The 13,474-nt window shown below is 33.3% G+C and overlaps 1 protein-coding gene across 2 annotated transcripts; it reads right to left on the bottom strand.

The window, feature by feature from the left end:
• Nucleotides 1-270: 270 nt before the first annotated feature.
• LOC142175414 (sesquiterpene synthase 12-like) lies at nucleotides 271-5,180 on the bottom strand. 2 transcript variants are annotated; one of them, XM_075242096.1, is made up of 7 exons: nucleotides 4,841-5,180; nucleotides 3,571-3,847; nucleotides 2,362-2,734; nucleotides 1,908-2,126; nucleotides 1,650-1,788; nucleotides 1,288-1,536; nucleotides 271-880 (listed from the first exon to the last, which is right to left on the bottom strand). In XM_075242096.1, the coding sequence occupies exons 1-7, from the start codon at nucleotides 5,084-5,086 to the stop codon at nucleotides 587-589; spliced, it is 1,797 nt and encodes a 598-aa protein (XP_075098197.1). In that variant the 5' UTR covers nucleotides 5,087-5,180; the 3' UTR covers nucleotides 271-586. The 2 variants fall into 2 exon arrangements, with proteins under 2 accessions (XP_075098197.1, XP_075098198.1); XM_075242097.1 differs by lacking the exon at nucleotides 1,288-1,536.
• Nucleotides 5,181-13,474: the final 8,294 nt, after the last annotated feature.

Genomic DNA, 13,474 nt, shown 5'->3' on the forward strand with positions numbered 1-13,474 from the left:
GTATCGTTTGTTATCGTTTCGTGATGTCACGCACTAATAATATGAAGAATAAACTTGCAACATTACTAAGAAAAAATAGGATATGGAGTAAAATTATTGTATAAAAAGTAGGATAAATGATAAAAGATGATTATCTAATAATAAGGAAGGGCAAGATGAGAGAAAAACGCAAGGAAATGACACCGCCACACCAAATCCGTCATTCCATAAAGTGACACTTTTCATTGTTACGTAATGATGGATTTAATGATACGATAGAATAAAATTTAAGTAATAATTAAAATAAACATTGTATTTAAGTAACAATACTATATGATTCAATAGGTAACAACCGTCCAAATAAGTTGTAACAGTGAAATAGTAAAAACAAGCAGCCAGGTGTACAAAACATCCCACATTCATGTCAGGTTTAGGAAGGGTCGCCCCCAATGGGTGTGATGTAAACAACCTACCATAATGCAAATATTAGTAAATATTGGCATTGTCCAAACACGTGACTTATAGGTTACATGGACAATATACAAAATGCTTCCATATTTGCTCCAAATACTCAGCTTTGAAGGTGTGTCTGCATTGTTATATATAATCATATGTCGACAGATTCGACAAACAACGAAGCAATCAAGTCTTTAACTTTGGATTTGGGATTTGTGTATCCATCATCATCTTTCAAAAATGTATCGGCCAATCTTGAAAAATTTAAAGATCGTTCGAGGATAAACATTGGTACTGCAGTAGGGCGCAAGAGTTCCTTATTTATATCTTTCCACGCATTTGTGATTTTTTTCCGCATCTCAACATATGTTTCTTGCTTTGAAACTCCATATTCTTTCATGTAGCACTCAACAAATGAAGCAACATGTCCTCTTTGTTGTTCAACCTACAACATAATATATTTCAATTTCTTCATTAATATTATACAATATTTTACCATTTTAATCAGCCGTTTCTAAAGTTCCATAATTCAGTTTAAGTAAATGTGATCATTGAAGTTGTAATTTATCAAGCATGTCTATTTATTTTATCATGCAAAAGTGCCACCTAGACTCGAAATCAGACTGAGAAATGCTTTTTTTGAGTCGAGGGTCTATCGGGAACAACATTTCTACCTCTATAAGGTAGGGTAAGATCTGCGTACACATCTCTCTTCCTAGACCCGTACTGTAGGAATATATTGGATATGTTGTTTTTGTTATTGTAGTTGTTTTTGTATTGTATTTAGGGACAAAATTCGCGAATTACGATGGCTATTGTTATATAAAATGAAAATTATATTGTTATACTTACTTCATGATCAGCCATATCATCCATTAATCTACATATTGTTGATGCAGCTCGAAGAATCAAAGGTTCATTTGCCAACCATTCAAAAGCCTCTTTTGTTATAATTTCCTCCATAACAACCAAAGAAATTATTCCATACATCGGACCGGTAGAGCTTACAAGTCCATTTTTCATATACTCCTCGCATTTTGGAATGTAGTTAGCATTCAACCACTCAGCTTCCTTAAAATAGACTGCCGCCACCTTTTTCATCTAAAAAAGTAACAGAAAATGTACTAATAGTTCAAAATTGCGATTCTTCCCTACAACTTGGTTTACTTAATTAACTATTAAGTAGTAATTAATGTAACTTAATCAAGGATTACCTCTTTTTTCGCATAGTAGATGTGATCTGCTTTACCTTCTTTGGCCAATACTTCTTCCATTTCATTGAAAACGTCGAGAAGGCCTTGATAAATAGGTCTCAGATATGTCGGTAATAAATCCATGGCATCTTCGTCCCATCTGCAAAGTCTAAGTTGTCATAATATATTTCTATATAACAATACTTCACTATAGCATCTTAAAAAAATATCAGAATAAATGACGTTGTTATAGAAAGATTTTATTATATATAATTTTACCTTTGGATCGCATCCGTGAAAAGCACAAGCTCATCAAAAGTTGCATAAGCATCATAAGTGTCATCAATAATGGAGTTCATTTTGACTACTTTTGTTACCAAACTTCTTGAACGACTATATTGAGGTTCAAAATATATTCCCACCGTCCAAAAATAAGCTTCTACTAATCTGTCCTTTGCATATGGAAATTTGTTTGCACGATCCAAATCTTTCCACCAGCTATAGATATCATAACAACATTAACATACTTAAACTTTAGGTGTTATTAATTAGCGCGAGTTACAGTCAAACCTCTCTATAATAGTCACGTTTCTTTCAAAAATATTTGGTAACATAAAACATTGATTTTAAAGAAAACTTGACCGTTATAGTGAACTGTTGTTATAAAGGATGTATTTTATAGAGAGGTCTGATTGTACCATAATTATGAAGATGACAAGAATAGTAGATGTACCTTGTTAGCTCGTTAAGCTCTTTTCGATGAAGCTTTTGTAACATGTTGAAGTCCAACTTTGCAAATTTCAAAAGTAAATCATTATGTGTTCCAATGTTTTCATATATGTGTATGTATTTCCTTGCTCCCACCCTTGGTATAGCTTTGCGAATAGGATGGCTTAAGGCTTCAGTAACTTGTACCTTAAGCGAGTTGCTCAAATTCGGGATCACGGACTCGAGATGAGTCGTGGTAAAGATAAGAGCTTCTTCTAGAATTTCCTCGTCGTGCACTCTCATATGTGCTGCTTCATACAAACTCAGTAATCCTTGAACATCATTAGTATGATTTTCCTTGAATTTTCCGTCATGGTTAGTGAATTGCTTGAACACATCTGGTTGAACACCATGTTTATATTTTGAAAGAAATGAATTTCATTAGCATCAAGAAATTAAACCCTAAGTTATTACAACAACAACAACAACAAAAAATATTCAGTGAAATCCTACAAGTGGAGTCTGTGGAGTAGAGTGTGTACGCAGACATTACTTTTACCTTGTAAAGATCGAGAGCCTGTTATCAATAGATCCTCGACTCAAGGAAAGCATAGTCACAACATTGTTAATAGAAATATAGTCGTGGACAAGCCATGGAAAAAGAAGTAAATCGTACCCCAAGTTATTATTGACAATAACAACAGCAACCCAGTGGTTTTCCATAAGTGGAGTCTTAAATAATATTCCTATAATAACTATTTGATTTCACAGCTAGTTAAGAAATTTACAATTTCCACATTATAGTTTTTTACTATTTTTAAGCAGAAGGACAAAATAAAAAAGTATAATACAGAAGTCTTCTATATAGAAGCAGATCTCGAAACTTGCTATTCTCTGCACAAATAAGGTGCGATAACTAAAAAAAGAGGAAGGCGAGTCTTTGAGAACGATAAAGTTGTTACTGTGTGACCTACAATTTATGTGTTTGAGCCATAAAATCAGTTACTAATGCTAGCATTAGGGTAAGTTGCCTACATTACACCTCTTGGGTGCGACTTGTCCTGACCCTGTGTATACACGAGATATTTAGTATTAGGGTAAGTTGCATACTTTACACCCCTTGGGGGCGGTCCGTCCTGACCCTGCGTATACACGAGATATTTTATACGCCGAGCTGCCTTTTAACAACGAAAAAAAATGAAGCTGTGCGGGAAAGGGCAGAAATGTAAGGTACCTGAAGACATGTAATATCCTTGTTGCCTCGCAAGTCGAAAACGAAGAGCAGCAACATAAAGGTTGTGTTCATCGTCATCTTCACTATTTTGAGACAAATTAAAGATGTTTTGAATGGAGTTTTCAATCTCATCATTGAAATGATATGCTAATCCCAATCTTTGAATTGTGTCAATCAAGACTAGTTTTTGTGTACTATTATCTGGAGTTTCTACCAACATTTTCCGAACTATTTCTTTTAGCATTTCATGTTCATTTTTCTCTTGGGTAGTAATTTCCTGCAGGCAGAAATTGAGCATCAGGAGCGTATCCGCATGTATAATACCAGGTTCATCTGACTCAATACATTCACGGAGCACAAATTTATGTGTAACATTCTACTAAAATTGTAACAGATCCTTAAAGGTTGAACCCAAAAAATTTAAATCCTAGATACACATATGTTAATCATTAAAAAGGGCAGCCTAGTGCAATAAGCTTCCGCTATGTGCGGGGTCCGGAGAAGGGCCGGACCACAAGAGTCTATTGTATGCAGTCTTACCTTACATTTTTGCAAGAGGTTGTTTCCACGGCTCGAACCCGTGACCTCCCGGTCACAAGGCTCCTTTTGATCATTATTTATGAGTTTTGAATACATTATTAGATATATAGTGAAAACCTACCTAAGTTTTTACAAAATAGTAATATTCCATTCGTTTCAATTTATTTAAACATTGTCGGAGCATGAGAGTCAAGTTCAATAATTTTTAATGTGATGAACATATATTCTTTAAATGTTTTGAAATAAATTTTACACATTTAGAAACTGCATAAAAGGTATTGTAAGTCACAACAATTAAAAATTCAAAATATTTGAAATGCATTTGCAAAAAATATGGCCAAAGAAAATCTTATTTGACCCCATATAGTAAAAGATTCATTCTTTTTTGAGACGGAGGAAGTATTAAATTCCAAACTCATAATTTCAAAAGTACGATAAAGACCAATCTTAAAGCTTGAACCTTTCATGTTTAAATGCTTCATCCATCTCTAATAAAATTATAACATCTTCATTATTCCTTTAGGTAACACAGTCAGACCTCTCTATAACATCCCCATATAACAGTCATTCACTAAAGAAGTCAAGTTTTCTCGGAACCGATTACTATGTTATATTATAATATATAATCTCTATAACAACACTTCACTATAACAATAAAAAACGATCGCAACAAATGAAGTTGTTATAGAGAAGTTTGACGGTAGAATATAAGCATGGGATTGTGACTTACTGTTATTTCAGAATTGTAGGAGAGAAAATGGTCACCCCAAATTGTTGAGGGAAAATCTGCCAAATGACGAGAGCTTGAAGAAAGATCCATTGCTCGATTCATTCTTCTTACTCTCTCTTTTCTTCTCCCTCCAAAAGAGGCATATGATGAGTGTATAACTCTGAGTTGAGAAGTATTGCATCTCCAAATATTCGACTGAAATTTTGCAAAGTGAGAAAACATTAATGGAGAAATTGATTGACTCATCTCTCTCTTTCTCTCGCCAAACGAGTTTTCTAGTTCCTTTACTTTAGAGTTTTGTAGCCAAAAAAAAAAAAAAAAAAGGGCAGCCAAGCGTACAATGTTAGAATTTGCCACTACAACATTATGTATATATAGCTACAAATTCTTAGCTATATGTGGCTAATACCTAACAATAGCCACAAAAATTAAAATTTCATAGCTATTTACAATTTCATAAAAAAATTAGCTACAAAATTAAATTGACAAAGCTGATTTAGCATTTTTGCTATAATTGCTAACTGTCGTAGCAATATTACCCAAATAGCTACAAAGTTATTGCTACAATAAAATTTCGTAGTTAATCGTATTTTTTTGCCACGCATTTGAAATTACTGTAGCAATACCAATTTTATAGCCACAAAAATTACTTCTAACAAAATGTTATAGCTATTAGATATTTTTGCCTCAAGTTATAAAAGCATGTAGTAATAATTGCATTAATAGATATAAAAAATTATTGCTACGACAATATTTTGTAGCTAATTATGAGTTTTTGCCACACGTCTGAAATTACTGTAGCAATATTAATCTTCTAGTCACAAAATATTACTCGATACAAAATACTGTAGCTGAATAAGTATTTTTGCTTCAATTATAAAAATTTGTGGCAAAAACTAACTTAATAGCTACAAACTTATTCTGATACAATAAAATTTTGTAGCTAAATATAAGTATTGCATCTCCAAATATTACTGCGATTATAACATGTTAGCCACAATAATGATTTGAAATAAATATTAAATTTAAAAACTATTTTAAAATTCAAATTATATGAAACCGAGAACATCGTTGGCTTATTAGCTACAAGTATTTGTTATGATATAGCCACAAGATTCAGAGAGACAATAAACTTCTGCAGTTAGTTATAATTTTTGTCATGTGCTTGAAGTTACCATATCAATATTATTTACCATAATAAATTAGTTGTTAAAATTTTTTCATAGTTAAATAAATATTTTGGCTTTGATTAAAAAATCAATATAAGAGTTTGTCCAAAAATTAGAGAAGTTTTACAAAAATAAATTTTAAATATAAAAGTTAGATTTTTCCTACAATATAGAAAAGTTAGTAAGTGCATTTGGCATCAATGCTTATCAATTAGCTTCTTGACTTATTAAGCTCATACTTTATTTTATGCATGTTTGGTCCTTTATTATTTTAAATAAGAAATTTAACATAATTTATTATATTTAAGCTCTTATTTTAAAATAAGTACTCATATAGAAAACTTTAACAGTTTGTAGAGATATGTATGTATGTGTGGTACTTAATTATTTTAAATAAGTACTTAAAGTAATTTCATATATCTAGGTGCTTATTTTTGAAATAAGTACTAATGTTCATATTAGTCTTTCAAAAACTAAGTTTTTCTAATAATATAAACTTAAGATTATAACATGGTTAATATTTAAGTCCATAACAAAAATAACAATATTGCAATTCTTACAAAATAAGTATTACTTTTAGGTTTGAATTATATTTATAAAGAATAATTGAATATATCTAATTAATGTATGAATAACTAATTATATAGAATTTATACAACTATAAGCTTGTATCCATTACATTATATATATGATCAAGATGATAAAAAAACAAAAGTCATATAAATTTGGTCCTTTAATAATTTATTAATTATCATAAAACTCATTATCTATCGAAACAATTGAGAATTTAACATGGTTTGCATACTAGATTAGGTTTCATCTCTTTTGTGGCTATAAAGTTTTATTTCAAAAAATAAGAATTTAATATGTTTGATATTAAAGCGTATGATTCAACTAACTAAAATATTATTATTGTATATTAAATAAATTATTACTTGTAAGTTTAACATGATTTAACTAACTATGTGATCTACTTAATTAAATTTAAATGTTTAATTATCTCACATTTAAACAAATATGTTCTTGTATGTAATTATATTGATAACTAATTATATTCAATATAAATAAGCATAAAAATCTATTCATGTTGATCCAATACAATTGTAATGACTTAATAGTTACAATAAATCTAAAGAAACATTATAAATTAACAATTTAATAAAATTCAAATATGAGCATATGACTAAAAAATAATATCATAAATCAATATCAAAAAAGTATTACTACATGTGAGTTATAGTTATACTTTAAATAACTATGCAATTATAGTCATCATTAAACTAGTAGACTTAATATTTGTTGCTAAATAGTTTTTTTTATTATTATATATTTTCCTTTTATATATTCGGAATATTATTTTTTTCACGGGAGTAATTAACTTATTTTATTCTGTTTAATGTTAATTATATATATGTTTTGTTGTTTTTAAGGTAATACTAGTATTAGTACCCGCGAGGACGCGCGGACACTAATCATGTTAAATATTTAAGTTATTTGGATTGTATATAAATAATCTTAAAATTTACACTTTTTCAGTAAATATAGATAATCATTGGATATTAAGTACGTGAAAAAAATTAATAATTTCTTCTATTTGTTTTTTCATACCATTCTTGCCGGTGTCATTGAATCCTAAAATAGTCAGGAAGCAAAATAATAACTCATATTTATGGCAAAATAATCAAATATTGAGACAATGAATGACTCTTTGGATAAGATTTAACTCTTTTACTACTATTTGAACTCTTATTTGGTATGTTGATATCTCCTAAAAATATTTCTTTCTTAAAATTTCAATTTCTAAAACATTATTTTTCAATAATATTTTTTTATAATAATGTAATTGAAAATATTATTCTTAATTCAAAACTCATTTTAGTTGGCTATCTAAAAATATAAAAAAATTCTTTAGCTAGTGAATTATTTTAACTCCATTTTGATATTTGATATTAACCATGTTAAATATCTGAGTTATTTGAATTATATGTAAATAACCTTAACATTTAAACCTTCTAAATAATTATAAATAATCGTTAGATATTAATTAAGAAACACCACATGAAAAAAGACTAACATTTTCTCAATTCTCGTAGTGATAATTTTATTTTTGCAATATTCTCATAGGTGTAAGTGAAACCTAAAAATAGCCACAAAGTGAAATAATAAGTCATATTTATGACAAAGCACAAAAGTTGACACGATATAAACGATTCTTTGATTATGACGTGACTCTTGTATTACGACTTGAACTCTTATTTGGTATGATTTTATCTTTCAAAAAATATTTCTATTTTGAAATTTCAATTTCTAAAATTTTATATATATTATAATAATGATTATCTTTATAATGATGCAAGTGAAGATATTATCCTTAATTATAAATTCACTTTAATCGGCTATCTAAAAAATTTAAATGATTCTTTGGCCGAATGTTTTTAGTGTGACTCCACTTTAAGTTTATCGATATCTCTAGCCCCAGAATTTGAATTTTTAATACCTTATATATACAAAAAGTTTGTTCTTTGAATCATTAAATGTTAAATTAGTTATTATTATTATTATAAAATATTGCATATATTGTCTTAAAATTTTCAAGTAGTTCATTGTTCGACATCATACTTGGCTTAACCTCAATGCAAACTACTCAAATTGCATTCCAATTCAAATTCGAATATCATATCAGATTGTTAGTAATAGTGATTTTTTAAAAACGACACATAATGTAAATTAAAAAAAATATTCGAAGATATCCTTATCTTATAATCTATGTATTTGAGTTGGAAAAAAAATTGAAATCGATGAGATTAACTTTCAATTTTTTATACTCGACAAAGATGAAACATAAGAATAAATTTGTTGTCATCTTTTATTTCTCGTTTTTAGATCTTTCTAACATTTTTTTCAGCATTTATTTTCTTTTATCTCATTATTTCTGTTGTTACAAAAAATTATTTATTTCTCTATAAAGGATGAGTTTTAATAAAAAATATCTACATATGAAATTTAACTATATTTTTAGTCCTTGGTTAAAATTATTTCGTATTTTTTTCTTTTGGCTTTATCTAATCGGCCTGGATAGTACTCACCAGACCATTTAAATTAAAAAATTGAATGATGTGTAGTTATATATATAACCATATCCAATATGTGTATAATTGTGTGTTGTCGGTATATCATCTATTTATATTAGCTATAAAAGGTAAACAATAAATATGGCCGGATACTATGTAAATATTCCATAAGATTTTGTTTTTTTTAGTTTATCCATAATATAACTTCTATTATAATAATTTTAAAACTCTCTACTAATGTTCAAAAATATCTTATCTTTTTATTATCTTTATATTACAAAAAGTAAAGAGATTTTTCGAAATAATTTGTTTACATTTTAAAAAAAAATATTTCACGTCATACCAATTTTTTCTTTATATATACTCTTTGTTACATTTAAAAGTCGCTATAGAAATTATCAATTAAAAATCAATTTATCTCTTGTTAAGTTTGAAAAGAAAAACCTTTCACATAATCTAATGATTCAAAACTAATATTCTTCAATGAAAAAAATATTATACCCTTGCAATATTGGCTTGACTACAGCTAAATGAAAGGGTTTCAGCTTATACCCTTCAATTCCTTGAAGGTGCTAAATTGAAATTAATGATATCAATTGTATAGCCAAAGTTTTGTTATTTGTTTGATGTCTATTCATGCAAATTGACTCTTCAAACAAATATTATTCAAGAAAAAAAAACTTTCTTAAGTGGTGGTGCCTGGCCCCGAAGAAGATATCACTACCCACGTTAAGGGATACTTAAGTGTTTACACTTATCCCTTTACGTTGGGTCCGTTGGACCCGGTGACCATCCAGTTCTGCAAAAGGTACGAGGTATGCCTTGGTCAGATCCACCCCTCATTCTGGAGGATAGTCATTCTCCTCCGATTCTTCATGAGCAAGATCGGCGGATGCCATTCACCGTTGACCATCTGATGCGCCTGTACAATCCCTGATTCTTCCGGGGAAGGGGAGGGACTGATTAAGCTTGCACGCTGGGTCTCTAAAGCCCCGTTCTCGAGCATCGATGAAGATCGAGACCGAGGTTGGCTAGACCGATTTGTCCGAGTGAGGAACTCAGAGCTAATCCCGGCCAAGGACATGCCATTCCCCGAGGAGTGCAACACAAAACGTAAGTAATGTTTCGTTTTTCCCAGAATTTTATTTCTACTCTCTTTTTCCCCTTTCTAATCGATGTTCAGTGTCAATGTAGTTGTTGCTTAGGTTCCAGATGCAGTTCCTCGACTCATGGAATGAGTTAAGGACATTGTTTCACAGAAACATATTCCAGGCCCGTTTGGCGCAAACTTTTGAAGGGCTGGTGGGAGGCCCGTTCTCACGGTGAGATTACTTTCTTGAGTGAGCAATACTCGGGTCCCCTGTTAAATTCTTACTTATTTTTTTCTTTGCAGGTCTTTCCAAGGATGTTGCTATGAGGCTTCCATCCGGTGATGAGGACATACTCGCCGAGTCCCCTGCTCCGAGGCAGGGTTATGAGAAGAAAAGGAGGAGGGTCCCGAGTTCCCCGAGCTCAGAAAAGAAGAGAACAAAAAGAATCCTGCTGCGAAAATCTAAGGGTAGCACCAGTGCTCGGGCACCCTCTTCGGACTCACTCCTTTGGCTGAGGGATGAGTCAGAAGAATAAGAAGAAGAACCTCCAAACTGGTGGCCCGTGTGAGGTCAGGGTTCGAGGTACGAGGGGCCTCCAAGTTAGAGAGAGGTGGGGTCGATATGCCTCGAGCTAGGGAGGTCAACGAGGAGATCGTAGCCGAGGCCAGTACGGAGGCCAGGGTCGGGGCCTCTCGTGATGAGGGTGGAGCCTCAAAGGATGTACTCGGTGTGATAGATATCACTGAGTCACCTTTATACACTAAGTCAATTATCAACGAGGCTCAAGCAGCGAAATCTCTCCCTAGCGAGGGGCCCCATGGGGTGGCAGACCCATTTCACAATTCTTTTGATGGTATAGACTCTACGAGGAATTAAACCACTACGAGGCCGAGACCCGGGAGCTCATCGAGAAGAGGATACATATAATCTTCTCAGTGAACAATATGAGGGGGAGGTCAAGAAATCCAAGCTGAGTTGGAAGCGGCCCGGAAGGAGCCTGCTGACCTGGTCGTATAGGTAAGAATAGTCTTTGAGGATAGTGACGATGAGTCAGATACGGTGGATAATGGCCCAAATACGCAGGTCCAATAGAAGCTTGACCAGATCGGACAGCTTCAAGCAGAGGTAGACGTGGTAAAAGCCGAGGCAAAAGAACGGAAAAAGAACATGGACCGCCTGGCCTAAAAAAAGGAGACTGACAGAGCACAACTGGCTTTGTTGAGGTTCAGCTTCGATGTTTAAAGGAGAAGTCCTTGGCACAGTCGGGGAGCTCTAGTCCCAGCTGAACTCCACCCCCTCTGATCAGGAAAATCTTGCCAAGGATCTCGAAACGGTCTAGTTAGAGTCCAAAGCTATTTAAGTTGATGCCGAGGAAATGGTGGCTGTTTATAAGGCCGATGTCGAGGCAACTCGGCTCCGTGCAAAGGGCATCATTGAGCACGCTAAGTGGTAGTCTCAAATAGGTTCCCTCAAGGAAATTCACGCTCGGGACTTCAACTTGCCGAGTGAGATCGAGAGCGCCAAAGAGCTCAAAGTCGAGGCCAAAAACTGGCCTATCCATAAGACGACGAGGAGCCCAAAGATTTGGGCGAGTCCAAGGGCGGCGAAGATCTCGAAGGTGATGATGTTTCTCCCAACGAATACCGGGCCACTTAGGTCTTTAAGTGTTTTCGTTTTATGTAATTTTGTTGAGGCCGTCTGGCCTTTGTAAAAAGAATTTGAGCTATTCGGCCCTTGTAAAAAGAAATTTTTGATTATGAATATAAGTCTTTTCTCTTCAACAACTTTCGAATTTTCTCTTTGCCCTATTTACTTTTATTTGCAAAGATCTAAATGCATTAGCATGAAATAGATGGGGTTTGTTCAGGGACTCGAAAAAACTTGCCTTCAACTTTGTTTCGTTTTAAGGCATTGTAGGGGTTCGGTGTGACCGATAGTTTTTTCCTAAAGTACTTAGACTTTTTTAAGTCATAGTTTCCCGAGGGTAGCCTTTAGAACCGATTTAAACATTTAAAGGCCTTGTTGTCTTTATGGGTCCTCGAATGTCTCCAAGCCATTTTAATTTGGTCGTGACCCTTTTAGTTCGGGTGTCAACCTAAATTATCCGGGAATGCCTAGGATAACAATCCCCGAGTGGGGATGGCCATGACCTTTAAGATTCAGGTATTGCTTGATAGGTCCTATGCCATCGAGCTCCGATAGCCCGGATAATCCGAGTTTGTTTTTGGATGGTAGTCCCCGAGTGGGAGTGATTGTTCAAACTCGGATTAAGGTGGCCCTTGGGCTTGATACCTTTAGGGGATATGGTGTAGGAAATTCCTTGAGAAATGCAAGAAAATTTTTAAAAGGACAAAACATTTATCCGCAAGGGAAAGACTTCTTTTTATTCTTGTGTAAAATAGTTGTACATGCTTACATGCTTTGTGCTAGGGCTCGAGAAATCTACATGGGTTCATTTGACCATTTGTCCCTTACAATAAATTTTACCTATAGAGACGCTTCCATCACAAAGTTTCTTTCCTTGCTATAGTTGATATCCGAGGGTAATACCCTTCAATATTCGAGGATTATCATAGAGAGAAGCCTCAGATACTGTTGACGCGATCCTTAACACTGATTCATGACTGGTCTTCTATTCTAAGTTAGCACGATCCACTGTTGCCTCGTTAAAAACCTTGGCAGAAAATCTATTTGGGACAAAAACGGTTCAAGAGAAAAAGAGTGCAACGCATGCTTTCAGACCTATAAATTTGTATCGCCCCTTGTTGGTTACCTGCAAGTGTTAGTTCAAAAATTAGTAAAAAGGAAATGAATGGGGTCGTACCTTAGCAGTAGTATCGCTTCAAGTGAGTTATGTTCCAGCGAGATTGGGGTGGCCCCGGTACTGTACTTCGACCATTATTAGAGCTTCGTCACTGTAAACCAGTGAGAATGGGGTGGCCCCAGTACTGGACTTTGAGGTCGTGCAGTATGCCCTTAGGACTTCGGGTAGGATTTCCTTCCATTTTCCTTTGGCGTCGGTTAACCTCCTTTTAAGGTTTTGGAGTATGGTTTTGTTGGTCGATTCTGCTTGTCCATTCCCACTAGGGTGATAAGGCATTGACAAGATCCTTTTGATCTTATGTTCTTCGAGAAATTTTGTCACTTTGCTGCCGATAAATTGTTTCTCTTTGTCACATACGATTTTGGATGGCATTCTGAACCGACATATGATGTGGTCCCAAATGAAGTCGATGACTTCCTTCTCTTAAGCCTGGGCTTCAACCCACTTGGAAAAATGATCAGTCATAAACAATATAAATT

The sequence above is a fragment of the Nicotiana tabacum genome, chromosome 21 (assembly GCF_000715075.1).
Source record: "Nicotiana tabacum cultivar K326 chromosome 21, ASM71507v2, whole genome shotgun sequence".
NCBI classification, from domain to species: Eukaryota; Viridiplantae; Streptophyta; class Magnoliopsida; order Solanales; family Solanaceae; genus Nicotiana; species Nicotiana tabacum.